Source organism: Mytilus galloprovincialis, chromosome 5 (assembly GCF_965363235.1).
Source record: "Mytilus galloprovincialis chromosome 5, xbMytGall1.hap1.1, whole genome shotgun sequence".
In the NCBI taxonomy this organism is placed as follows: Eukaryota; Metazoa; Mollusca; class Bivalvia; order Mytilida; family Mytilidae; genus Mytilus; species Mytilus galloprovincialis.
This window is the reverse complement of record NC_134842.1, coordinates 93,546,302-93,574,158: the sequence shown is the minus strand read 5'-3', so window position 1 is coordinate 93,574,158 and position 27,857 is coordinate 93,546,302. Positions and strand designations below refer to the sequence as shown.

Sequence of the window (27,857 nt, the reverse complement as noted above, 5' to 3'; positions counted from 1 at the left end):
ACTTTAATGGCAAAGTTAAATATAACATTGAAATGACAACATAATATTACAGGACTACAATACAAATAAAAAGGAGACCATATTAGACAAAGAAAAGCATGATTAATAGATAACAAAAAGCATCAGGTTTAAAATTCAATACGCCAAAAACGCGTCTAGTCCACACAAGACTCAATAGTGACGCCCAGATATAAAAGATCGAAAGTGAAAAAAGGGTACAAAGTTGTACAGCACTGAAGATCAAAAGTTGAAAAGGTTTTGCCAAATACGGCATTGTTTGTATGCCCGGGATAAAAACATTCTTATTATATAGAACAATTCATGCTATTGCAAACAGTAAATTTTATCAAATGAATATGAAAGAGATATACATAATGAAACTAAAGTATTAACTAATTACAGAAAACTAAACCCGAATACATAACGCCCAGATATAAAAGATCGAAATTGAAAAAAAGTACAAAGTTGTACAGCATTGAAGATCAAAAGTTGAAAAGGTTTTGCCAAATACGGCATTGTTTTTATGCCCGGGATAAGAACACTTTTATATAGAACGATTCATGCTACTAGTATTGCAAACAGTAAATTTGAACAAATGAATGTGAAAGATATATTCATAATGAAACTGAAGTATTAACTTATTACAGAAAACTAAACCCGAATACATGATGCCAAGTTCAATACAGCATAGACACACCCGAATCAGTCCAGGCGTCAACGCAATTAAAAAAAATGACGTCACATACGATGGCGAAAAGGCAAACGTTATGCCACATTTGAATTTATGAAATTTAGAAACAGCATTACGTCACACATGAAAAACTATAATTCAAAAGTGAGATAGAATTAGGATTGCTTAAAGATTATATTAGAACTAAATACTGATAATTTATAAAAACAAAATGCATATTGCAATACTTATTAATAGCAATTAACTGTAATATATATAAGTCCAGTTTGTAATGATATAATAAACTCTTAACAACTGCATTGTTTATTGTATTCAACAGATGAATACATATCTAAAAAAACACCATGACCTATTGAAATAAATAATATTATACACTTTTTAATTTCGTATTTGAGTGTCTAGTATATCACTTTCTTGCAGGGACAATGGCTGTGAAGGTATCCATTACTCAAAACATTACCGGACTTCTTGGAAAAAAAGATATCCATCTGACGTGCTCATTCTTCCCAGAAAATGGAGAACAGATTTTTAGTGTTCAAATCATTGCAAAAAAAATATCAGAAGATTTTGATGAGAAAAAGAACATTATTGCAGTATTTAACCACGGAAAAGCGGCAAAGCTAACTCGATCTGGAGGATATCTTGATGGAAGAGTGACACTGACAAATACAGAAACAAACTCGTCACATAACGCAACATTAAAATTTCATATACTAGAAATGATAGATGAAAAGGATTATATGTGTAAATGGTTCTACAGTGATATGGAGGATGCCATACAAAATGTGAAGTCTGATGCAACTAGGATTTTGGTTAAAGGTAATGGTTTTCTCTAGACATAATGAATTCAATTCAGGATGATATAAAAGCTTCTGTGTAACGATTCGAGTTAGTATGGTATTTTTATTTTACATTTTTCTGTCTTTCTTTTCCAAGATTTAAAATCTGAATACAATGACTGTTTTCAATTGCAATTAAAAATACACAATATAAACATTTAAAGTTCTGTGATTGACCAACAATATTTTCATTCCTATTTAGGCGTAAAAGAAAAGAGTCAAATCAACAATTCATGAAACTGATGTTATTTACAAATAAACAACATTAATTCAGTCTCGACATCAACTGGAAGGTGACATGTTAAATTAGATTTACATCATGTTTTGTTCAAACTTTTTTCAGCCTTACCAAAGACCTATTGCCTAGATTGAAGGGATAAAATAGGATTTGTTTTTCAAATCTTATAACTGGAAATTGTTGTCGTTTGTAAGAGTTATGACTTTATGTGTTAATAACATAAGCCTGTTTTGTGTCGGATTTTGTTTTCATTTAGAAAAAATGGTCGTTTTGGTTTGGATAATTTTGGTGTTAGCATATCAAATCAGATGAAAAATATTAACACCGTAAACCATAATGAAGAAATATCGTTATTCAAAGGCGAGAAGGGTCCGTGTAACACTTATCAATTCAAAGTTTTGAAATGTTTTAAAATTTTAGTTTTTTGGAATTTTGATCAAAGTTTTAAAATATCAAAATTCCAAATTGTTAAAAAGTTTTGAAATTATTACATTTTAACCAAATAATTTTAAAAAATATCAAAATTCTGAATATCACTTTTAAATTTGATAGTTTTGAAATTTGGTTAAACTTTCAAAAACTAAACCTAACCTGCAATTTAGATTATTTCACTTTTTGAAAGTTTGATTTTTTTAATTTTTGATTAAGCTATCAAAAATAGAATAGGGGCGAAAAGAGGGGTACATGTAAACTTCAGAACGAAATAAAAGCGGAACGAAACGAAACAATATGAAATGAAAAAATACTGATACTTAGTTGATGTATAAAATAAAACCACAGGCAGACAGTTGTAAGCGGTGAAAAATTAGCTGATAATGACCATTTTACTTGCTGGTTTTTCCAAGCACCCTAATTTTAGGAGTAACAGTAAAAACTAACCAACTCGCAGTAGGTCAAATTGTATAGTTAGGTCGAGTATGTGTTTATATTTTCTACTGAACTTTAAGCAATAAAATGACTCAATACACGTTCACATTTTCTGTTTTGTTTTACGACCTCTCTTTCTGCAATCATGTCAGCAGATGAATATATCATTCCATGTACATTTGAGCGATTACCTTTGACGTTTTAATCAACTATTTCTGTTCTTTATAAATAGCTGGCCTTAAAACATTCCTGAAGAAGGTAGATCCAGAACAGCGCATCGGTCGTAACTTTTAACGTTTTGTATTAACTTTTTATCGAATGCATGACGGTCATATATTGCCTTGTATCATTGATTTCAGTTCAAAAGCATTGTTACGGTAAGAATACTAAATTCATGGTGTTGCAATGAACGTTGTGCTAGTCTGGAATGTGAGCGTCTTTTGATATTTTTTTACGCTGAAATTAAGGGTAAGATCAAATATTAGTATCTTGGAGCTAGGATAGTGTTATAAGGTATCTACATAAACTCATCAAAGATATATGTAGATACCAGGATGTAAATATCGTTCTGGTTTTGTAAAAGCTGAACACATGCATATCATATAAACGTTAACCATAAACATTATTTTCAGCCTTCATACGTATGTAATAGTTGCCGCTGTACATTAAGCGCACATCTATTTATCCACCGACCTTGCGAGGGCTGAAACGTCAGTCAAGGTCGTTAAACACTTTCATTATCAGCTATTCATTTGTAGGTGTAGGCATTTTAAAAATTGAAAATTATTTTCCAAATTGTATATCAAAGATAAATGGTTACCGTAACATTTTTGTGAATCCGATATATATGTAGGTATATATATATATACATAACTCGTCTAATCATCAACCCAACAATGTTAGATCTGTAAATTTTCTTTCGCAAATTTTTGGTTCTTCCCTCGCCGGGATTCGAACCCATGCTACTGTGAAATCGTGACACCAAATTGCCTGCACTGCAGCCGTCCCGCTAGACCACACGACCACCTGGGCTCTCAAAAAAGAGCTTTCGCTGGCCGTGTGTTACCTTTCCTCGTCAGTTTTAATCTAGCGGCGTACTACAGTACATGATATATAAGGCATGAAGATGTTATTGTTACAGATCAGCTAAATTATCTATAGTAAATGATCCTACAAATTAATGTAATATACTGTCACAGAAAATAATTATATTTATAAGTACGTCTGAGTAAGTCAGAACTCTACAACAGATGTATCCAACGGATCGCCATCAATGATTGTGATACATGGCTGTGTACATAATGTATATACAACTCGTCTAAACATCAACCCAACAATGTTAGATCTGTAAATTGGCTTTCGTAAATTTTTGGTTCTTCCCTCGCAGGGATTCGAACCCATGCTACTGTGATATCGTGACACCAAATCGCCTGCACTGCAGCCGTCCCGCTTGACCACACGACCACATGGGCTCTCAAAAAAAGAGCTTTCGCTGGCCGTGTGTTACCTTTCCTCGTCAGTTTTAATCTAGCGTCGTACTACAGTACATGATATATAAGGCATGAAGATGTTATTGTTACAGATATATATAAAATGACTGAATAAATAGTCAACGATTGATCTTACAGGGCGATGGATCATGTAATTTGATTCTGTACACTACAAAATATTATATATAACAAGTCAAAAAGGGTACAACATCACCATTAAATAACTATAAAATGAACACATATTAGATATTTCGGGTAACAGATATCCTTCTTCGGTAATAGCACGATGTCAAATGAATCATGTCAATATATTCAAATTGAGACACTATCTAAATCTTGAAAGTTTATACAATTTAAGCGGACACCACAGACGCTGGTACAATTTATTTTAAAATTTCCAAACACTGCGCAAAGATTACAAAGAAATGCCAAATAAAAATAGTTATTTGCGATGTGAACTGGCACAACTCTAAATTTCCAAAGGTTGTGACAGTTTAGATGATATAACTGCATGGAGGGCAGTCCTCAAACAAAAAAAATTAAAAATGCCCTAACCGATCCAAGTTGGTATAATATTTCAAATTTGACAACAGTAGGGCAATTGCAACAGAAACTACATATTTAAGCCTCCCAAAAGAATAGCAGTTTAATAATGATTAGAAAAATAAGTTTTATCTAATAAGGTAAAATGATTGAACGTGGCTACGTACTTCATCCCAAATAAATGGAGCCCTGTAATTTAAACTGGTATTTAAAAAAAATCTTCAAACTGTAAAGCCAGTACGGAAGCCGGAGTTACTGGAAACAAGTGATGACAGGAAAATGAGTGACTCATTCTATGTTTTTTTAATTTATGCCCTCTGGGGAAACTGTCCTTAACTTTCTTATCCAAAATCTTCCCCGAGCGACTCTGTCGACCTTCGACCAACCCTCGTTGTGGTCTATGATTGTGATGGTAAGGTTTTTGAGATCAGCTTGGGCGTGCCCAGGTGATCTCAAATGACGACTTACGGGTAGGTCGGGCTTGCAAGTGTAGTCACTTCGATGACCATTCATGTGTTTGTTGAATGGCTGCTCTGTCTCGCCAACATACGGCATGCCACATTTAGTATTTAGTATTTGTTGACAAGTCAGACATCGTCTGTTACCACATGACTTGCACCATCCTGCAATTGAACAGCTTTTATTTGAGGAGACGTCAGCTCTTAGAAATAAGTCTTTCAGACTTGCTGGTCTCCGAAAAGTTAAGACAGGAGGATTGGGAAAGATCTTGAGCAAAGTAAAAGAACACAGGTCAGCTGCATGATGGATTTTTTCATTTTGGCCTTACACCAATGCTGCTCTCGAAAAACCAATACAATGTAAAACGATGAATTTTTAGTGCCAACTAGTTTCACTGAAGGAAAACTTAATATTTGAAAATCAAGTAAATATGCCCGCCGCATTTTTGCACCTGTCCCAATTCAGGAGCCTAGAGCCTTTGATAGTCTTGTATATTTTCAAATTTTAGTTTCCTGTGTATAATGTGACGTCCATTATCACTGAAGTAGTATAGATGTTTGTTTAGGGGCCAGCTGAAAGACGCCTCCGGATGCGGGAGTTTCTCGCTGCATTGGAGACCTATTGGTGACCTTTTGCTGTTGTCTGTTCTATGGTTGGGTTGTTGTCTCTTTGACACATTCCGCATTTCCATTCTCAATTTTATAAGAACCGAAACAATCGAAGCAGTGTTTGGTCAAAGTGACGTTTAACATATCAAAATCTATCTATAAGGGCTACGTGGACCGAGGGAGTTGAATCAGAAGTTTCTTTGTAATTTGTATGTAAACAACCTATTTCAAATTATCGAGTTTTGGTTGCCAGTGACAAATATTTCATGAATGTTAAGAAACAAATTAGCATTAAATATTATACAACAGGGAGGGATTGTGCTTGTTATTCATATGATGAAGACATAATATTTTTTTTTTTTTTTTAAATTAATCAAAGTTTTATTGCACTTTTGCTGTTAACAATTTACTCAATCTACAGCTTCAATTAAGTATCCCTTGAATTAGTCATTGAATATTTAGGGAAAAAATATTCAATAAGTATTTCTATAAAGTTAGTTGTATTTATTACATACATAATAGCAATTCTACAGAGTACAATTTCATACCGGAATACGGTACGTTTCTTAACCCAAACTGTGTATGATTTATTTATTGAAGCTTTACTGAACCGTGAAATTGATGATGATCCTTGATGCGGCATGACTTTTTAGCCGACAGTAGAATTTCGAAATTTTTTGTTAGTTTACTCCGTGTAATTGTGAAAAGGAGTCTCAAATGAATAGGTAAGACAATTGTTGTTTTACACATTATATAAACAACATAATTTTTCCAGTGAAAGGTATTTTTTGCGATCAAACCAAAGGCAAAAATAAAAAAAAAATCGAAAGTACACGTGGTATAATTAACGATACATGAATGCAGTATCCAAGTATTGTATTGTGTATACTTATAACAATACTAATTCAGTGTAGCTATAATAGATATGATAACTTATATATAAACATGACAAAAAAGAGTAGAATAGCGAATTTCATTTGATGCATATCACCTGACCGGACACATGTCATGTGCAGTCATGAACTAACTAGGTCACAGCTTGAATTTGCTTCGCAATTATAGAAATTCGAAATATTCCAAAGTTTTAAGTATGTTTCTCTTATTTTTGTTCTCTCTAATTTTATTTACATTAATTATGTCCCTGATTTCATTTTGGAATATTTTAAAAATATCAATGACCTTGTCTTTCTTGTCAGACATGTAATATGCTTTATAAATTGAAAAGTAAATTATAGTTAATAAATAGTTCATATCAAAATAACCTTCATCTTCAATTTTATAGCCAGTTACTAAACTTTCAAGACTTATAATATGCTTATCAACTTTTAAATGTGTTAAAAGCTGTTCAACTTTGTGCCAATACTGAACACTATATGAACAGGAAAATAAGAAGTGTTTATAATCATCATGTTGCTTACAATGGAAGCACAAACTACTATTTTCCATATATAAAGTAATTCATTACAGGTTAATATATAATGCATTATTTTCCATTTAAACATATTAAATTTGTTGTTTTCAAGGTAGTTAAAAATAAAGTTGAATGTAGATTTAAATTTTGTCGACATTTTTTTTTTTATGCAGAATTCTTTCCCATATTAAAATTCCTGTTGGTTTATCATTTGTAAATTGACTTTGTAAGGACGTGTATATTTCTTTGTTGCTTGTGTCTGGTGAAATTTCATGTTTTAGTAGGATATTAAAGTTCACTGATTTCTTTATATTGACAACAGTTTTATAAGAGCTTTCTTGTTTTAAAATATTTTGCCAGTGCTTTGGTATAGCATTTTTAACTAAAGAAAATTCTCTAATCCAATCTTGTTTGTTCTTTAGATGTTTTAGTACAGTTTTTGATGAGATGTGTCCGTTTTCATCTATTATATTATTGATGTACAAAATATTACTGCTAATCCAATTTGACAAAACAGACATTTCCCATTTTCTTTGATAAGATTATTTCCCCATATAATTTGTTTTCTAACTTCAAGAAAGTGTTTTGTAGTGATAGTTTGACCTCCTTTTACTTCTACCCAAGTTTTAATTAATTGTTTATAGAATTCAGGCAAGGATTTATAATCTATTTTATTAAGCAAATTTACATTTGTTAAATACATTCTGAATAAAAGAAAATCTTTATGAAATTTATTAAGACATAATATTTCAATTAGTTTGATTGAGGTCTGGAGCTGGAATATGTCAGTAACTGCTAGCTTTATATATAGTTATTCCCTTATTTTCATTGTCATTTTGATTAGTTTCTGTATTTCTTTTAACGTGACTTTTACTGTGCGTATTGCTGTGTGGTTGTTTATTCTACATTGGCTATATATATATAGGGAGTTTGAGATCTCACGAAGCAGGTTTTATCCCGCCGCATTTGTGCGCCTGTCCCAATTCAGGAGTCTCTGGCATTTTTATTCTAGTATGCTTTTAATTTTACTTCATTGTTATATTTCGGAGTTAGGTATGATAATACATAATAATAAAAAGAAAACGAACACAGGAATAAAAATAGAATGACGTCTATTATTACTGACCCATCACTGAACCATCACTGAACCAGTAAAGTTGAGAAAGGAAATGGGGAATGTGTCAAAGCAACCCGACCATAGAGCAGACCGAAGGCCACCAAATGGGTCTTCAATGTAGCGAGAAATTCCCGTACCCGTAGGCGTTCTTCAGCTGGCCCCTTAAAAATATTTATACTAGTACAGTGATAATGGACGTAATACTAAACTCCGAATTATACACAGGAAATTAAAATTAAAAATCATACAAGACTAACAAAGGCCAGAGGCTCCTGACTTGGGACAGGCGCAAAATTGCGGCGGGGTTAAACATGTTTATGAGATCTCAACCCTCCCCCTATACCTCTAGCCAATGTAGAAAAGTAGACGCATAACAATACGCACATTAAAATTCCGAGAGAAGTCCGAGTCCGATGTCAGAAGATGAAACAAAAGAAAATGAATAAAATGACAATAATACATAAATAACAACAGACTACTAGCAGTTAACTGACATGCCAGCTCCAGACCTCAATTAAACTGATTGAGAGATTATGTCTTCATCATATGAATATCAGGCACAATCCCTCCTGTTAGGGGTTTTGTATCATACTATCATAAAATATATGAGAAGAACATAACCCGTGTCATGCCAACAACTGTTTTTTTTAAATAAATGTGTTTAGTTCCGATGTAAAGACCCTATAAGTAAATCAATATTAAAACCAAAATATGCAATCTTTAAATACCTGACAACAGTATCGTAACTATATCCCCTCTTAATAAGTCTGTTTAAAGGTTTTGTAAGCTTTTGAGGTACACTTTTTGTCTAGGGGCCAGCTGAACCACGCCATAAAAACGTTCATTGCGACACCATAACTAAAGTATTTCTTCCGTATCATTACTTGAAATTGAAATCAATCATAAAAGCCAATATATAATTGTCAAGCAATTGATAAAAAAGAAAACAAAACGTTTAAAGTTGCATGCGACCGAAGCGCTTTTTCTGGATCTTCCTTCATCAGGAACGTCAAAAAGGCGAACAATACCATTTGGTCTACTGCGAGTTGGTCAGTTTTCACTGTTACTTCTAAATGTTGGGCACTGGAGACACCAAATAGCTCTGAACTATTTATCCCAAAGGCCAACATTATATTAGAGTTTTAAATCAACTTATTTGATGCCGGTTTAGATAGGTTTGAATATTTTTTTTAATAGATGCATAACCTTATTTCAGGATACTGTTACCCTATGCAATGTCTGATCCGTTTTATAAATAAAAACAACTTATTTTGTAATATAACATTGATTTGATATACTTTGTTCTATTTATTCCTAACTAAGAATGACCATAATCAGAGCCGTGTTTACAGCAATCTAATTAAAAACCGATCTATGAGAAATCGGTTTTTAATTAGATTGTGTTTACAGGTACCCCTCATTTTGCCCCTTTTCTATTTTTAATATCTTAATAAAAAATTTAAAAAGTCAGACTTTCAAAAAGTGAAATAATCAAAATTGCACGTTAGGTTTAGTATTTTGAAAGTTTGATCAAAGTTCTAAACTATCAAATTCAAAATCGATATTTAGAATTTTAATATTTTAATTATTTGGTTAAGCATGTTAAAATGTCAAAACTGCAAATATTGTACACAATTTGGAATTTTGATATTTTAAAACTTTGATAAAAATTCCAAAAATCTAAAACTCGAAAACTTTTAAAAACTTTGAATTGATAAGTGTTACACGGACCGAGAAGTTACCGATAGGTTACGCAAAATTGTCTCTTTTATAGTAATGTGAAGTGGTGTCAAGAAATAATTATTCCTTTGGGAAACAACAAATTTCCCTTAAAAACAAAATAATAAGAGAATTCCTGATGCTCTAATCGAAAATATCATCAAGGTTAATGTAAAGTGTTATTTAATTTTCGATAACATGAGAATAAACTTATCATAGATACCAGGATTAAATTTTGTATTTACGCCAGACGCGCGTTTCGTCTACATAAGACTCACCAGTGACGCACGAAACCCCAAAAAGTTATAAAGGCCAAATAAAGTACGAAATTGAAGAGCATTGAGGACCAAAATCCTTAAAAGTTTTGCCAAACACAGCTAAGGTAATATATTCCTGAAGTAGAAAAGCCTTAGTATTTCAAAAATTGAAAAAATCTGGTAAACAGTTAATTTATAAATATGACCATATCAATGATAATTCATGTCAACACTTCATGACAACTGGGCTGGTGATACCTTCGGGGAATTAAAACTCCATCCAGCGGTGGTATCGACCCAGTGGTTGTTGATACACTCATCATAGATACCAGGATTAAATTTTGTATTTACTCAAGACGCGCGTTTCGTCTACATAAAAATCATCAGTGACGCTCGAATCCAAAAAAAATGTAAAATTAAGATGAATCTTTGTAAAATATTTCAAGCACCGGTGGCTAAAGAACACCCACCCGACACCATGCCAATAAGCAGTGCTACAAAGGATTTGACGAGATGTCGTTCAGGGGAACATTATATTGCCATCTCAGTTTCAGTATGTAATTGGCACATATTTATCTATTCAAAACATAAGCTTTCCGAAAGATGACTCCAAAAAACTTCAAATCACAGACCATCTCATAACTTAATCAAATGAAAGATTTCTGCAAAGCCAATTTAATATTAAATGAAAATCGCATATCTAGAACGGAAAATGAAAATCGTAAATAAAATCAATTTTCTTTTCTAATGAAAAACTCTTATGTTGTTTATATATAGTATAATACTGAAATATCTCATCCTCAAAACGAAAGTTTACTTATGTTTAGTTAATCCAAGTTTTCGAATCAATAAATTGGTGTTACAGAGAAAGAAAAAAAACCCAACCAATTTTTGAATAAGAAGATGTTAATCGAGTTTGAAAATGAATACTTCTCTGCACTTGACATTCTGACTCGGATCTATAAAATACTAACCTTTAACGTTAAAGTAGACCATAATTTGTTTTACTGAATATCAATATTCTTTGTAATTTTTACACAATTTGCAGTTCCAGTGAGAGACGTTATCATTAGCAAACAACCAAACAACAAGAAATATGACGAAAAGACTGATAACATAACCTTGACTTGCACAGCAAATGGGAATCCTAAACCACAATATATTTGGTTTAAAGAAAACAACAGTAACAACGTAATTTCTAGAACAAATCACTATGTCATTGACGATGTTATTCGAAACAACAGTGGAATATACATATGCGAATCTTACAACAATATAAATAATGTAAATTTCACACATTCAAATTCAGTGAAAATTATAATAGGTGAGTTAAGTAAGATATGTAGGATTGTTTTTGTTTAAACGCGCATTGATGTTGTTTGTTACACTACGACTACGAGATTTTGGAAAACGTAAGATTAAGATGAGCAACTGTGTAGTATATAGAGAATATCATATGGCTTTTTCAATATCGCATCCGTATCAACCCGAGACACCAATATAATCCCAAGAACAGTGACTGCAATCGATGACGTGACGTCATACAAATTAAAGGTGTGATAAAGCTTTTGTAACCGTGCTGATATCGATATCATCACGGGGGGGGGGGGGGGGGGGGGGGGGGGGGGGGGCTGATACAGCAAGCTTACCAATGATTGTATTACACATATAATTTGTCTGTATTTACTACTAAGTATATAATAAACCCTTTACACGTATGAGAATTATTTTACGTTTCTAATGTATTTAACGTCTTATTTTATACTCAACCCATAGACAAAGTAATACACACAGGTGTTAATGATCTACAACTTTGTACTTGATTTGTTTTCTAACTATTTTGATCTCAGTGTCACTGATGAGTATTTTGTAGACGAAACGTGCGTCAGGCGTACTAAATTATAATCCTGGTACCTTTTGATGACTACTTAAATTGTACGGGTGAATATGTATAACTAGAGACGCCTACAATTTTGAAGCACATTGTTTTGGTTCTGTTGTAATCAACCATTCTTGTAACATCGATAAACCTCTGTCGCCTTAATTAACGTATGTTTGCTATTTTTCTTATGACGTATATTATGTATGATTCAAATCAAGTTCTGATGTAATCAAAAGAATACGGTATTTCTTTAAAATTTTAATGCTTACTAAATGAAATATATTCAAATACATATACTTTTTTACCATGTATAATGCAGAGAAATTACTGCCAAAAATAGAGTCGGAATCACCGAAGATTTTCGCAGGTAATTTATATATTTCAGTTTGCAAATAACAGGTTTTCTAAGAAAAAAAGATGTTTTATTGTTGTTGCTTTAACAACAACAGCAACAACAATTACTACTACTACTACTACTACTACTACTACTACTATTACAATTATTATTATTACTACTACTACTACTACTACTACTACTACTACTTCTACTACTGCTGGAAGTGCTATTGTTTTTTCTAACTATCTTCATCATAATCCAACTACCGTTGAAGATACCAAATATTTTGTATCCTTTAAATAATCACAAAATTGATTTGTTTTTAAAAGGAAGATGTGGTATGATTACCAATGAGACAACTCTCCTCAAAAGACCAAATGGCACAGAAATTAACAACTATAGTTCTCCGTACGGCCTTTAGTAATAAACAAAGCCCATACCGCATAGTCAGCCAAAATGACAAATGTTAAACTATTCAAACCGAAAAACTAACGGCCAACTAAATATGTTTTGAAAGTTTTCTATCGAATAAAAACACAATGAATATTAATCACGATTTGTGCACGCTCAAGCATGAAACATGAAACCCTACTGGAGCACCTGAGATCACCACCGGGTTTCGATGGGGCGTGCTGGTCAGTCCAAAGTTTCTATGTTGTGTTAATGTTCTGTTGTATAACTTTTCGACGTTGTTAATTTTTTTCATCGCCTTGACAGTTTTTATGAGTTTTAATATCATTTTAGTATCTTTTGCCTTTTCTTTGTAAAAAAGGATTTCTTACTTCCATTGTGTCTCAACACTACTATTAGATTGGCACTCCCCTCATGTATCCTCCACCTGCAGCCACGACACATTTTAAACCTACATACATTTTCAATTTGTAAACATTATTTTCATAAAACGAATTTTGCATCTGATGTTACTGTAACGATTTTATAGCTTAGTATATATGATACATTGATTTTTTTTAGAACCACTGGATTGTAGTCACTAGCTGTAGAAAATACATCCCCGTGGGTATCAGATATTTTAAAATGAAATACAAAACGATGCAGTCATAATACATTTCCCGTAAATGTATAGTTTATTGACATTGTGTTATTTTAAACAGTAGGATTGTTTAGACATAGGCATTGATGTTTCAAGTCGTAATTGGAACAACTTTTCGATTTTTGTTTTCAATGCCCTTCTTATTCGTATCTGATTTGGCGTTCCAAACGCTTTGAATCGAACGTCGATGGTGAATTTTGTGTACACTACTCGCATGATTGGCGTTTCAAATTATAAACATTGAAAAGGTTTTACATATATACATACATGTATAAGATTTAGGTGAACCATTTAATATTTGCAACTTAATGAATTGACAGAATTTGTTTTGAATATAAAGGTAAGGAGATGTGTGGTATGATTGCTAGTAAGACAACTATCCAACAAAGTTCAAATAAAGTGGATGTTAGCAATTATAGGCATATAACAATGCGTAAAACTGAAATCGTAGAGTCGGCTATAAAAGCTCCGCCATGAAAATATGAAACAATTAAATCTAGAAATGTGTAACAAAAAAAATTACGAAAACAATTATGACAGATATGAACCATCATATGCTGATTAATCTGTCTTTACATTTAAAGGTCAAACTGTGCTAGCTTATACCTCCATATTATAACAATGATAATAAAATAAAGAAAGAGATACACACATTTTAATCTGTATCAACATTGAAGATGGAGCTATCGACACAATATATACTTTCCTCTTTTAGAACTGAAAAACTTTTTATTCCTCAACGTTTTTTTTACTTCGTTTTTTACAACTTTCGAACGCATCTGGAGTTCACAATTTAAATCCTGGTATATTAAAAAGATGTGGTATGATTTCCAATAAGACAACTCTCCACAAGAGAGTTTATATAGGACTGAAAAAAATCACACAACATAATAAGAAAATGAAATAAATAACAATTACGTCAGTTTTGTAGATTCTGTGAACGTTTAATGACAATACAGTCTTTAATCGGAAAGTTGAGAAGGATAACAATGTGTGTTTGGGATTTTGAAAAATCTTCAAAAGAACGGGCTTGAACAGCTTAAAGATCGTTATGTACTCTTGCTTCAATCAATTTCGATAAATTATGTAACATATAATATTATAATGCAACATTGTCTATCTATGTTTTATCTAATTTTAGTACATGCTGCATTTGCAATTCCAGTCACCTGTGCAGTCGTTTTTGTTGTTATATGCTTCACCGTTAGGAAGCGTAATTATAAACGACAGGAAAGGAAGTAAGTAAATATCATTTGCGTTGAAATTGAGTGCTATAATTATTTTTTTTACTAATGATTTTCAATAATCCTTTTTTTAGTTAACATTTGTAGGCGAAAGTTCAATCCTATTTTCTTTCCTAAATAGTTATCAAAGGTACCAGGATTATAATTTAGTACGCCAGACGCGCGTTTCGTCTACATAAGACTCATCAGTGACGCTCAAATCAAAAATATTTATAAACCCAAACTAGTACAAAGTTGAAGAGCATTGAGTATCCATAGATCCCTTATTTTTTTTAAGACTTCTATTTTATCAAATGGAATTTAATTGCATCACACTAATATCAAGAACAGTCGAGGTTATAGAATTATACATACAATATGCATCTACTATTTGGAATTTCTGATTAATTTGTTATTGAAACTCGGCAGTGATTATGAAAAATGCTACTGAAATCAAAAGGTCACTGGCAAGGCGTCAACATTATTAATCGAGCGAAATACACCATGATGAAGAACATTTGAAAATGATATCTTATATCATTGACTTATACCTAAATTCCGTTTTTACGCCGAATGATTGGTTTTAATAGGATCATTTTAAAAGAATCAAGAAACAAATGTCGCATTGTACAGCCGATTCCGAACAAGTTTGTTTTCAAATTGTACCTTGTACTGTACAACATTGAAATTAAATCCACTACATTGACAATTTACACTTGGTTTTACTTCTTAGTATAATGGTAAAACACTGTTTTCAAAGTTAATTCATAACCAAATATTACAATAAATGCAGTCATGCAGAATCTTGAACGTTCTGTCTCTAAAACTGTGTCTTGTTTTCATTGTATTCTCGTTGGTTTATTTTTTTCGGTGAAAATCAACTGTGTGAAGCTAATAATCCTGATGTGTTTAAATTCTCTACAATGAAAGTAACCAGTTTGACTTTTTAAATATTTTTGATTCGAGCATCACTGAAGATATAATATCAAAATGCACAAATGATGTAACAAACATGGTAATTTTGTACCATTTATGTTATTAAAGAAAGCTATGTGTTGCAAAGTCTAGCGTTCACCATACTTCATTAAAAGATGGAACAGAAGTAAAAGCATAATTGTACTGAATTCGTCCTGTTATTTTCATCTTACTTTTACTATGAAGATGATGTTGTATCAAATATATACAGTATCAACTCATTATCACATTTATTGAAAGAACCAGAGTGTTTAGGCTTATTCAAAGTAAAGTATTTTGCTAATGTTGAAATACACAAATGCTTTTTTTTATTTTGTTCAGTGAGCAAGCAGTAACCGTTATATATTCCGAGGTCAACGAGGAAACAAAGCTCAAATATAGATTAACACATATTCAAGCCACCGCCCTGAATCATTATAATGTGCAGCAAGATGCAGTGGATGGTGCACTCGAAGTGTCTAGCGATCCAACACTCAAATATAATATGATAACAGGAAAACTAGAAGTACATACGATCGTTTGACCTGCTAGTTTTGTTATGAGATGCAGACTGAAACGGAAACATCTACCTGCATTTCATTTTTTATACTAGTAATTTGATTTGAACCTAGTAGCCATAGGGTTGACTTAAGTATATAAATATGATGACATTGATTTTTCTCATGTATATAGACTTAGACAAATTCAGTTAGAATGGGAACGTTAATTTGTTAATAAAAACCTTTTTTGGTAACTAAAATAGATATATATTATAAGGTTGTAGGATAATATTCATTTTTGATCAGAATTTAAAAGCATGACGTTTTATAAAACAACAGTTGAATAGTTTTTATAATAAATTTTGTACTAGAGAAGATAACTATTTGTTTTCCAAAGTCTCGAGTTTGCATTGCATTTTATTTCATGTTAAACTAGTGGTGCAAATGATATTTGTCTCAGAGTTGGAAAGAGGCTAAAGATAGCAGAGGGACATTCAAACTCATAAGTCGACAATAAACTGCCAAAGCCTTGATAAACAAAAACAAAAAAAGAAAGAAAACGACTAAAAGACAAACAACAGTAAATATACGCAACACAAAAAACTAAACACTGAACAATACAAACCCCTTTAAAATCGGGGAATGATCGTAGGTACTTCCAAAAGGTAAACTAATCATTCTCAAAATGTGACATGAACTGAATGTCCTTAAAATTGTTCGGCCTGTTTTTTGTGTACTACTTTTGATGATTGATATCAAAATAAAGTTAAACTGCACAATTTATACTTAAAGAAAAGAAAAAATTATCGCATCTATTTGCATCTAACTTCAACAACACGACAGGTGCCAAATGTGGAGCAAGATCTGATAACCCTTCCGGAGCACCTGTGTTTGTTTTATGTTTAACCTCATGTTTATGGTTTTTTTTGCTCAGTCTTTAGTTTTCTATTGAATTTCGTAGAATATTTTTTGTCTGTTTGTCTTCTTCTATATATGCCGTAGCATTGTGAGTTTATTTTCGACTTCCAGTTTGAATGCGCCTCTTGTATCTTTCGACTTTTTTGTTACAAAACTTCCTGGGAATTCTGCGTTCACTGGAAGACATTTGGGATAGTATAAGTGATTTTGTGTAATGACGGCGAAAGTAAATTGTTTTATATTTACAAATTGAGACAAGGTAGAATTATGTGGGACATACAGTTCTGAAGCAAACTGGTTTGTCAATATTTCATGATTTGTCACGGTAAGTTGCACGTTTTTCAATATAGACAATGCAATTTCCCATATCAACTCCTTTGTATGCTAAAACTATGACACCTTTACTATAAAGTTTCGTAAAAAAAATCTCAAAGAATGGAAAGTTCATCTGCACCCATATGCATACTACCATATTTTTTTAAAGACCGAAACACAGGGCTGTATGGTATATTTCCAACATGTAACCCTCGAACTTCTTAAAGTATATAACTATGCCCAAATTCTGTACTACCTTTCCCTTCACTTTGGGTCGTCCTTAGAATTAAATTTGACCGCTATACATGTGTTTAAATACTGGTAGCATTCCCATGTGATTTCTCAAAAAGATTTAAACTTAAGATCATATCTGGGAACCATAAAGTAATCAAAACAATATATCTAGGAATATATTATATAATCCCAAAATAGGCGTGGTCTGTGTAATAGCTGTATTAACAAAATGCAACGTATAAGTAAACGTATGAAAGTATCTAAAATCGTGAATTATTCATGCTTAAAATAAAAATAAATAAAAAAATGCGCAACTGCATACAGTTTGCTTGAATATTGATAAGGAATATCTCTGGTCCATTGTTCAATAATCCATGTCGAATATTGCGTTTTAGAAATAAATCTAAAGAAAGTTCCAAAGAGAACATGCATTTGATCTGAGAAAAACTAGATCATTATCTTTTTTGATTGATTTATAACAGTCATAACAATTGGTTTTAATTCTTAACCTCTTGAGAATTATTCCAACTGCGAACCCTTTTACAGCATGGATACACACATATATGATTTCTTTGTAAACAGGCTGATAGAATAATTAAGGAGAGTTAATACAGTTTCAAGATCACGGAAGCCCTACTTCTTTCCCCACTTACAGTGAATGCACCAAACAGCGCTTTCCCCACAACGGCCAGATATCAAACACTTCTGTTACAACCAATGGTTACTTAACCAATAAAAATTAAAACACATACCAGCTTAAGAAAGATTTCTGTTCAACTATGTTTTTTAATGCTCCGCTACGTTATCATATATTCTCCTCATGTAAATCGCACATTTCTCGTTATGAAATATAGTTTCAATCAATAAAATGGTTCAATTTCACTGCTGGTGTTGATTTATTTCCCCAAGAGTATTATCAGCCCAGTAGTCAGCCCTTCTGTGTTGACTTGAGTTATCATTGATATGTTCATAATTATATATTAAATGTTAACAAAACTTTGAATTTTTGTAAAACTTAAGCCTTTTTACCTCAGGAATGAATTACCTTAGCTGTATTTGGCAAAACCTTCAGGAATTTTTGGTCCTCAATGCTCTCCAAATTCGTACTTTATTTGGCCTTTAAAATATTTTTCGATTCGAGCGTCACTGATGAGTCTTTTGTAGACGAAACGCGAAAAGTTTTGGTAAGTCCTGGTATGCAATGTTGTCATTTTAATTTTATATTCAACACTGCCATAAAAACGGTAGGGTTTGCATGCCACAAAACAAGGTTCAACCCACCATATTGTTTCTCTCAAAAAGTCCTGTACCAAGTCAGGAAAATGGCCATTGTTATATCATAGTTCGTTACAATTTAATGTTGTGTTTCTGTTGTGACGTAATTCTTCTCCTATACTTGATGTTTTCCCCTCAGTTTTAGTTTGTAAACCGGATTTGTTTTTTTTTCTCTTCTGGTTCAAAATGGCGACAAAAACGTTGAAAATATCATTTTTTATCATTTCCATTAACTTTACAAGATATATCACTTACTTTTTAAAGTTCAAATGCCTAGCTTGGTTAGAAATACAGGTTGTGTATCTTATAAATTTCTGACAGTTGTCAATACATGTACAAATATAAAACAACACGTTTAATAATTTATTGCGTCCGAGGCGCTTTTCTGGATTTACCTTCATCAGGAACGCTCAAAGCCAAACATTTGAAATCCGAAGATGTATAAGTACCGAAAATCGTTGAAGAGCTATATGTTAAAAATACCTAAAATAAATAGCCAAATTCATCTAAAGCCAACTTTGTCTGAGGGAGTTGAAACCTTAGTTTCATAATAATTTCAAAATTTATAAACGGACAACTTTAGTAAAGTTTGTTTATTCATGTCAGTTCCGAAGCACTGACTACTGAGCTGATGATACCCTCGGGGACTGATAGTCCACCAGCAGAGGTATCGACCCAGTGATGAAAAAATATAAAACAACACGTTTAATAATTTATTGCGTCCGAGGCGCTTTTCTGGATTTACCTTCATCAGGAACTCTCAAAGCCAAACATTTGAAATCCGAAGATGTTTAAGTACCGAAAATCGTTGAAGAGCTATATGTTAAAAATACCTAAAATAAATAGCCAAATTCATCTAAAGCCAACTTTGCCTGAGGGAGTTGAAACCTTAGTTTCATAATAATTTCAAAATTTATAAACGGACAATTTTAGTAAAGTTTGTTTATTCATGTCAGTACCGAAGCACTGACTACTGAGCTGATGATACCCTCGGGAATTGATAGTCCACCAGCAGAGGTATCGACCCAGTGATGTAAAAATATAAAACAACACGTTTAATAATTTATTGCGTCCGAAGCGCTTTTCTGGATTTACCTTCATCAGGAACGCTCAAAGCCAAACATTTGAAATCCGAAGATGTATAAGTGAAGAGCTATATGTTAAAAATACCTAAAATAAATAGCCAAATTCATCTAAAGCCAACTTTGCCTGAGGGAGTTGAAACCTTAGTTTCATAATAATTTCAAAATTTATAAACGGACAATTTTAGTAAAGTTTGTTTATTCATGTCAGTACCGAAGCACTGACTACTGAGCTGATGATACCATCGGGGACTGATAGTCCACCAGCAGTACAAGGGAGGCAAATACGGCAGCAGTTACAGTTACGAACACAGCTGGATTTCTTGCAACCGCATTTCAAAAGTTCCGATCATGAGGATGGAACGACAGCTAAAGAAGTCTATTTTGGTTTCCAAATGTCATTGATTTTTTCTTTCATCCAAACCTAATGTACATGCACAAGTCGAATGTGCCCTAAAATGTCCATCTTGATATGTTTCTCTTATGATGTGCTCAAGATGAGCACCTCTGGAATGCGGAATAGCATCTTTAGACCGCTGCTTCAAGAAAAACGATTCAAATGGTACCCCGTCAAGAGCAAATGTTCATGTTGCCATACAGGATGCAAACAAATGCTTCTAAGATATCAATGTATGTGTCTTCATACTGAAGCAGACATAAGCGTCCGTTAAATCTGGAAATATTACCCATGTCTGCCAACCTGACATCTTCACTTTCCCACGAAATGCCGACACAGTGTCACTTCCACTAAATGCATGGACGAAAGGAAGAGCAACTACACGAGGACCAACCGCATGTGATATGTGATGTACAGGAAGCCATCATAAACTTATCCACAATTTGTCCACACCTAATCTTGCTGCAATTTCTAATACTACTACATATGTGTAAGGACTACTTAAAAATCCCTTTATACAACCATTTAATGCAGCATGTTTAAAATGGTGTACATGTATGTTTCTGCTTTCTCTAGGTTGCAAGGGATAGCTGGGAAGTATCCGTATTAAGATTGCAAAGGATATGTAACATATGCATTTTCATTAGTCTCTAAAGAAGAAATTATGTCGGCAAGAAACTTGAACAATTCAGTTTTGTTGTCATCTTCACAGATAATACTACTCTAAACCATTGCCGTTCTACGAGAACCAACAACATTCCGTCTAGCACCAGCGCCTTGCCCTTTTCTCGTCCCAGCCTTTAAATTATTCATTTAGTAAACATCAAATACAATGTCTACTCTTGAATACTTATCGTTGCAAGATTTTATATAATGCAGTATGACATCTTTTGCATAATCATTAAATATTTTCGCTCCACGTGGCCTGAAATCAACAATCGCTGACACAAAAACGATAAATTTGGATCAGTTGATGTCAAATCGCAGAATGTTACACCCATTTACGTCGATTTAATACCACTTTTTAAAGTGATATCCCGAGACAAAGACGGAGGAGCAGCTTGGTTTTCATGGCTAAAGAAATCTTTTAAGTCAAATCGTCTACATTGACAAGAAATATAAAGTCTAGAAAAGAGATCACAATCATTTTTCATGTTCTCCAGCTTTGTTTTGACAAAGATGTTTCCAGTTTCATTTAACGGCTATATTAGGAATTTGTTCTATTCAATCTGGTTATTAAAAGCGGATTCTCTTTGGCTTTGTATTTGGGAGATATATACCCCGTATGCAGGTGCTGCTGGAATGTTGCTACTTAGAAATGGATAGTTCACAATTGGAAAGCTGAAATCATCTCTTTTGTCGTTAAGTTTTGTTTTGAACCGACCCTCATTGTCAATTTCTAGATGTAAGTCAAGATATGAGGCCGACTTAACTGTATCTGTAGTATCCTTTATCTCTAGTTCGATGGGATAGATGCGTTCCACATAGTCACCACATTTTGAATTATTTAGTGAAAGAACATCATCTATATAGCGGAAAGTAGAGTTAAAGAATATCGCTGTTAAAAGAAATCCTTTTGTGTTTTCATAGGGTCTTCATGATGTCGTTCATCTGTTGTCGAATGACTCAAACCACTAGATCTTTCAAATCAATCTGTCAATCTACTGACTCTTGGACAAGCTATCATCCATCGTCTCAAATGGATTTTTGGTTAAACCCATGGCATCAACATCGCCCTTCACAATTGCATTATTCTGTTTTTGTGCCTCATCAATTATGATATTGAAAAACAATTTGCTGGTCTTACGTACAGTAAAATTATCATTTGCAAATTTCATTGCCACTCATGGGTGATGTTCGTAAAGCCATATATCGGAGATGGATCGGTAACCATCGAGCATAATTTACACGATCAAGACCAACACATACGGCATCATGCTTGATGATATGGACTGTTTGTAAAGTACGATATCTGAATCATGAAATGAGCAGACTACCGAAAGCACAAGAAGTTAGTTATTCATAATTGAAAACCAGAAATTAAACTGTGGCCAAGATGACTCTCTTTCCTTACACTAGTTTATCAAATCATTGGCGTCACAGAGTCATGAGCTATATTTACTGCGTTTACGTTTTCGTACGCCGACATTAAAAGTTCAGGGAAACATATGCAGTTGTCTGAGGCGCGTGTCTATTCCTGGGTAGATTTGAACATACATGAAAAGAATATGTCGTTGCAATATTGGCTTCAGTGAGGGCACATGTTCATCCACTATCACGTATAAATCACTCAGAATTTTAAAACAAGCCATTTTGTGATGTACAATCCACCAATCATGACGATAAACTTGTCTGACCATTCCAACTGAATTTGCTCAGCTAATATCTGCAGCAAAGTTTGATGTTTGCCCATGATTTACAAAGTTGACCACATTTTTTCACCTTATCAATCGAATACTTGCTCATTGCGACTGAATGGGCGTGTTTTCAAACAGTGGCATCATAGAAATTACACTTACTTGAGCAGAAGATTGTAGATTTTAAGAGGAATGAAATGACGACCAAGATATGAATACGAAATCCAAATCCTCTTCTGTTAGATGAACTACGATTTACATCAGTGACAGTGTGCCCTGGTATTGTGCGTGTAAATCGCTCTTATGTTTATAAATAGTTTCCGCATGCACAGAATTGGTAAACGCGTGTATATATCACAACCTTAAAAAATGTTATCAAACCAATTCATAATATCATTGAAAATCAAAAGCACAAACTAAATAGTAAATAGTTCAAACATTTTTTGTGAATTTTGTATGCACAAACCCTGAACATGTAGCATATCAATTTCTAGTATATATGTCGTGTACAAGTTGCAATTTTGTACAGGTTATAACATGTACAAATCTATTGTACGTGTTATAATTTGTACAATGCTAAAATACAAAATATAACATGTACAAAAGTACCTCGTACATGTTATAACATGTACAAAATATTGATTAAAAATGATTTTAAACAAAAGTTTTAAATATTAATAAATCAGAATATACATGCACGATTAAAATTTCTTAAACCATAAAGAACAATAATCAAAAGCAACAGTAGATGCACTATTTACAGCATGCATGAAATACGACATTTTCATACATTTTAGAAAAAAGTTTTTTTTACATGTTGCTACAAGGCAGAGACCTGTGACACCTTGAGTTTCACCAAACTTTCATTCTTCTACATTTAAACCTTCCAGACTTACAACTGCCTTTCTTACACTGACAATGCACAAAACCTTGCCTTCCACCTAATGATAACTTGCGCACTATCTATCTCACACTCATATCAATCATTGGGACTTCAGACACATTTAAAATGCATTTGCAAAAAAATGAACATGGTTTCTACTCAAGTATCCCTTTATTTGTCCAACTTTAGTTCCAATTTTGTAGCCGCAATGTTTATTCACATTAATCACCACGCCTGTTATTTCTCTCATCGGCAGGGCCCTATCAATGGACGAAATGTGAATGATAACGTTATCACCTTGGGAGAGGATAGTTAATTTAGTTTTTGAATTATTGATGAAAGGATCAGTTTGTACCAGCTGGTCAGAACGGACCCTCGTGCGTGCATGCTTGATGTTAATATTTGACATTTCAGACCATCACTAGTGTTGGCATCACGAATATGACCACAGTGACTTAGAAAGCTCCTTCCAAGGAGGAAATATACCAGTAAATATCAAACCTGACAATATGTTTTACTAAAAGAAGGTAAAAGAAAAAAGTTTTCCAGAATTTTTTGTATTATGGCCAGCTTTTTTTTTCTCTAAAAAAGCATATAATAATGCTGCTTGACGTGCTTATTTTATAGATATATGAAGATGTGGTATGAGTGCCAATGAGACAACTCTGCATCCAAATAACAATTTATAAAAGTAAACCATTCGAGGTCAAGGTACGACCGAACAACAAGCTATAAAGGACCCAAAAATCATTAGTTTAAAACCATTCAAACGGGAAAACCAACGGTCTAATCTATTATTCTTGTATCATCATTTGCACAATTCTCTCGGTTTTGCTTGCTAATATCTTCCACTATTTAGTACATGATATTTGTAAAAACAAAAGCAAACGGACAATTTTTAACATTTAAAATTATCATACCTTACATATAGTATATATTTACAATTCTATGAGTATACACTTTATTACGTGATCTTGACATAGAATAATTCAGTTAATTTTTCATTATAATTGAAAGGAAGGACGACTAACACTAAAACTTACACATGACTTTATAAATATTTCGATTTGAGCGTCACTGATGAGGATGAGTCTTATGTAGACGAAACGCGCGTCTGGCGTACTAAATTATAATTCTGGTACTTTTGATTACTTTTGAATAACTATATCATTCACCGAAAAAAAAATCTTTTGTTTTATGTGTACACGAATTATCTCCCACGAAAAAGGAGTCACAGACATAAGTAAACGTACACAAAACGGTAACGTTTATGTTACAGGAAGGCCATCGATTGACGAGAAAACAAGGTTTTGGACATGCATCTAGTTCAGATAATATCTCGTATAAACGGTCCTCTTAGGGCCATTTATAATTTATAAAACGATTCTACCTTTTTTGTGCATACGAGAAATTCTTATAAGACACACATTTATTTTCGAACTTTGAATTGTTTTTGTGAAAACTATACAGAAAGGCAAGTGCTTTTTCAACAGTAGCAATTCTTAATCTTTCAATCTTCGTAATATCATGCATACAGTTAGTTAATATGTATAAACAAATGACATTAAAACAAATTCTGACAAACTTCTTGTCTTCTATGTTTACGGAGGGTTCAAAGTGGCAGTTTTATATTAAAAATATATAGTGAAACTACAAAACACCGCTTAAAAGACGGTGTGATCCCCTTGGTCTTTCAATGTCAATGAAATTAAACAGTATCTCAGACTATGTATCAAACTTTCATTTTGGACCTTCAGTGAACATATCAGACAACAAGTTAACCTTAAACTCATTTTGATGTCATTTGTATCTTTGAATTGACTAACCACCTGCATAACTATATGAAAATTGAGAGATCAGGGGGGTCTTGTAATTGCAATATGCTCTTTTATCTTAATTTTGGACAATTGATATTAAGATTTACTACTGTTGCCTTTATTTAGTTGAAAAGTGACTTCTTCTTTTTTGGCTTTCCATGATAAATCTATTTAAATCTTTAAATGTTACTGAAGTGATCGTTTGTTTTTTGTTTCTAGATATATGTATAAAAGTATATCTTTGATTGCATTGTATTGATTAAAATCTATATTTTATTTAGACAAATGGGAGATTCACATAGGGGTTTATGTTTGAGAAGAACAACTGCTTGCAGGGGTCATAAAACGATTTTCCACATGCACTTCTCTTTACTCCTGTCATCTATGAAATATTAAATATTTCCTATATATGATTGCCAAGTTTCTAAGTTGTATTTACATTTTGCTTTTATCTATCAATACAATATTTTTTACTTGAAGACATTCAAAATCCCATGAACAGTACATTTCACATAATTTTCGAGAATTGTTATATTTTTGACTGTCAAAAAATTATGCTTTGAACTAATTTTCCTAAAGCACCACCATCTGCAAGTTGTCAAATTTCACTTTTTTGAAAACTTATAAATTATTGATCATAATATCAAATAATGTAGATTGATACGTCTCCTTGTTCAATTCTTAACACTATACACAAAAAACAAACAATCACTTAGACATGTTAGAGTAATATATTGACCTAAAATTCCCAAATAAAATTAAAAAAAAAACAAATTCGGTCTTAATCACATTATCTAATTACAATAATCACGGAAATAGACTTTGTTTGAAAAGACATTTTTGTGAGTGTAATCAAATATAATATCCAATGCCAGCACAGGATCAAGCACTTCTTATAGATAACAAAAGCATTTCCCTCTGATCTAGAACATCCATATTAGTTGAAAATTCAATATGTTTTTCAACTATAAGAAAATAAAAGAACTAAACGGACGTCTTCCTTGCAGCAAACTTTATAATTTCACACTCGATCATATCTGTATAAACAAGATATTGAAGTACTGAACTTGCAACGAGATTTATGTACGCTGAAATGCGTCAATCAAGTAGATCGGATAAAGTTAGACTAGTTTAAAAAAAAAAAATCTGGACCACATCATCTGAGGTCCTAAATCTATACCAGAACTTGCACTGGCGTCTATTTACTGATATGTTCTCACATTAAATAGATCAGCTCTTTTAAGTACACATGGAGGGATGTCTCAATGGCAATCATACCACATCTCCTTACACATGTTACATCTATATACAGTTATACAAAAAAAGGAAATGTAATCCATAAAATACATCAAGAAACCTAGAGCAATTATCAGCCTTACTCCAACCACAGACCTTAGGATACGTTAAAGAAAAATAAGATCATAGCTAAACATTTGGGCGAATACTTTTATTTTGATCAGACATAATCCGAAAATTTAAAACACGACTCATTATTTCTTTTAATAATTAACTAAAAATAAAAAGGAACGTAGTTGCTCTATATTCTTTTGATGAAGGATGTTTCGGTTCTATTATATATTGTTGTTCATGATTTTAAAAGGTTAAATTCTGTAGATTTCTATAAATGTGATTGCAATGTGTATGTGCGTAAGTAGATATTTCTATTGTTTTTGCTAAACTATTTATAGTATTTTTAAATTTGTTTTAAGCATTTAGTCTATTTACATTAATGATATACTATTGATGTTGGAGAAAGAGCTAACCATCAATAATATTTCACGATACCATGTCTCACAAATCAATCGTATTGTCATAAAATTAATAAATTACAACAAAAAAATATTTTCAAATGTCTGAAAAACATATAACTTAAAAACTGCGTAGGCACCAAACGAAATAGATTTTTTTCAAATTTCAAAAGATAAATAGTTAGTTACTAGTATTTTATTTCTTGATGTTAAGTGTTTATATACCTGTTTACTTCAGCAATTATATTATAGAAAAGACGGTACATAGAAAAATAAATATGTCGATTTTACTAACATATGTTGTGTACTTTTGGTAGCAATTTCAACTGAGGATTTCAATAATTTCGGATAAGAAAATTCTCATCTCATTGAATCGCAATGATTTTATATTCTTTGTTTATGGTCGTATTCGAAACAAGCATTTAATCAAAAGCAAAAGGGAGCCTGAAACTGTACTAGCAGTTGAGCTAACAGTAACGCACTTATGTTTACATTTAAAAGATAATAAAGTGAGAAATTCTATTTTTAGAAAAACAAGGTCATAGTTGTATCGTATTTTATTCTATAAATAACTGTTTACGTCACCCTGGTATTTAAATTAAAGTGATTTTCTAAAATCTATTTAGAAGTCATCACTTCCGGTAA

At 32.5% G+C, this 27,857-nt stretch overlaps 1 protein-coding gene across 1 annotated transcript; it reads left to right on the top strand.

Annotated features, from left to right (window-relative positions):
• Positions 1–1,116: 1,116 nt before the first annotated feature.
• On the top strand, positions 1,117–16,560 carry LOC143074210 (uncharacterized). Its single transcript, XM_076249760.1, has 5 exons — positions 1,117–1,510; positions 11,288–11,563; positions 12,441–12,488; positions 14,651–14,747; positions 16,029–16,560. The coding sequence occupies exons 1-5, from the start codon at positions 1,117–1,119 to the stop codon at positions 16,228–16,230; spliced, it is 1,017 nt and encodes a 338-aa protein (XP_076105875.1). The 3' UTR covers positions 16,231–16,560.
• Positions 16,561–27,857: the final 11,297 nt, after the last annotated feature.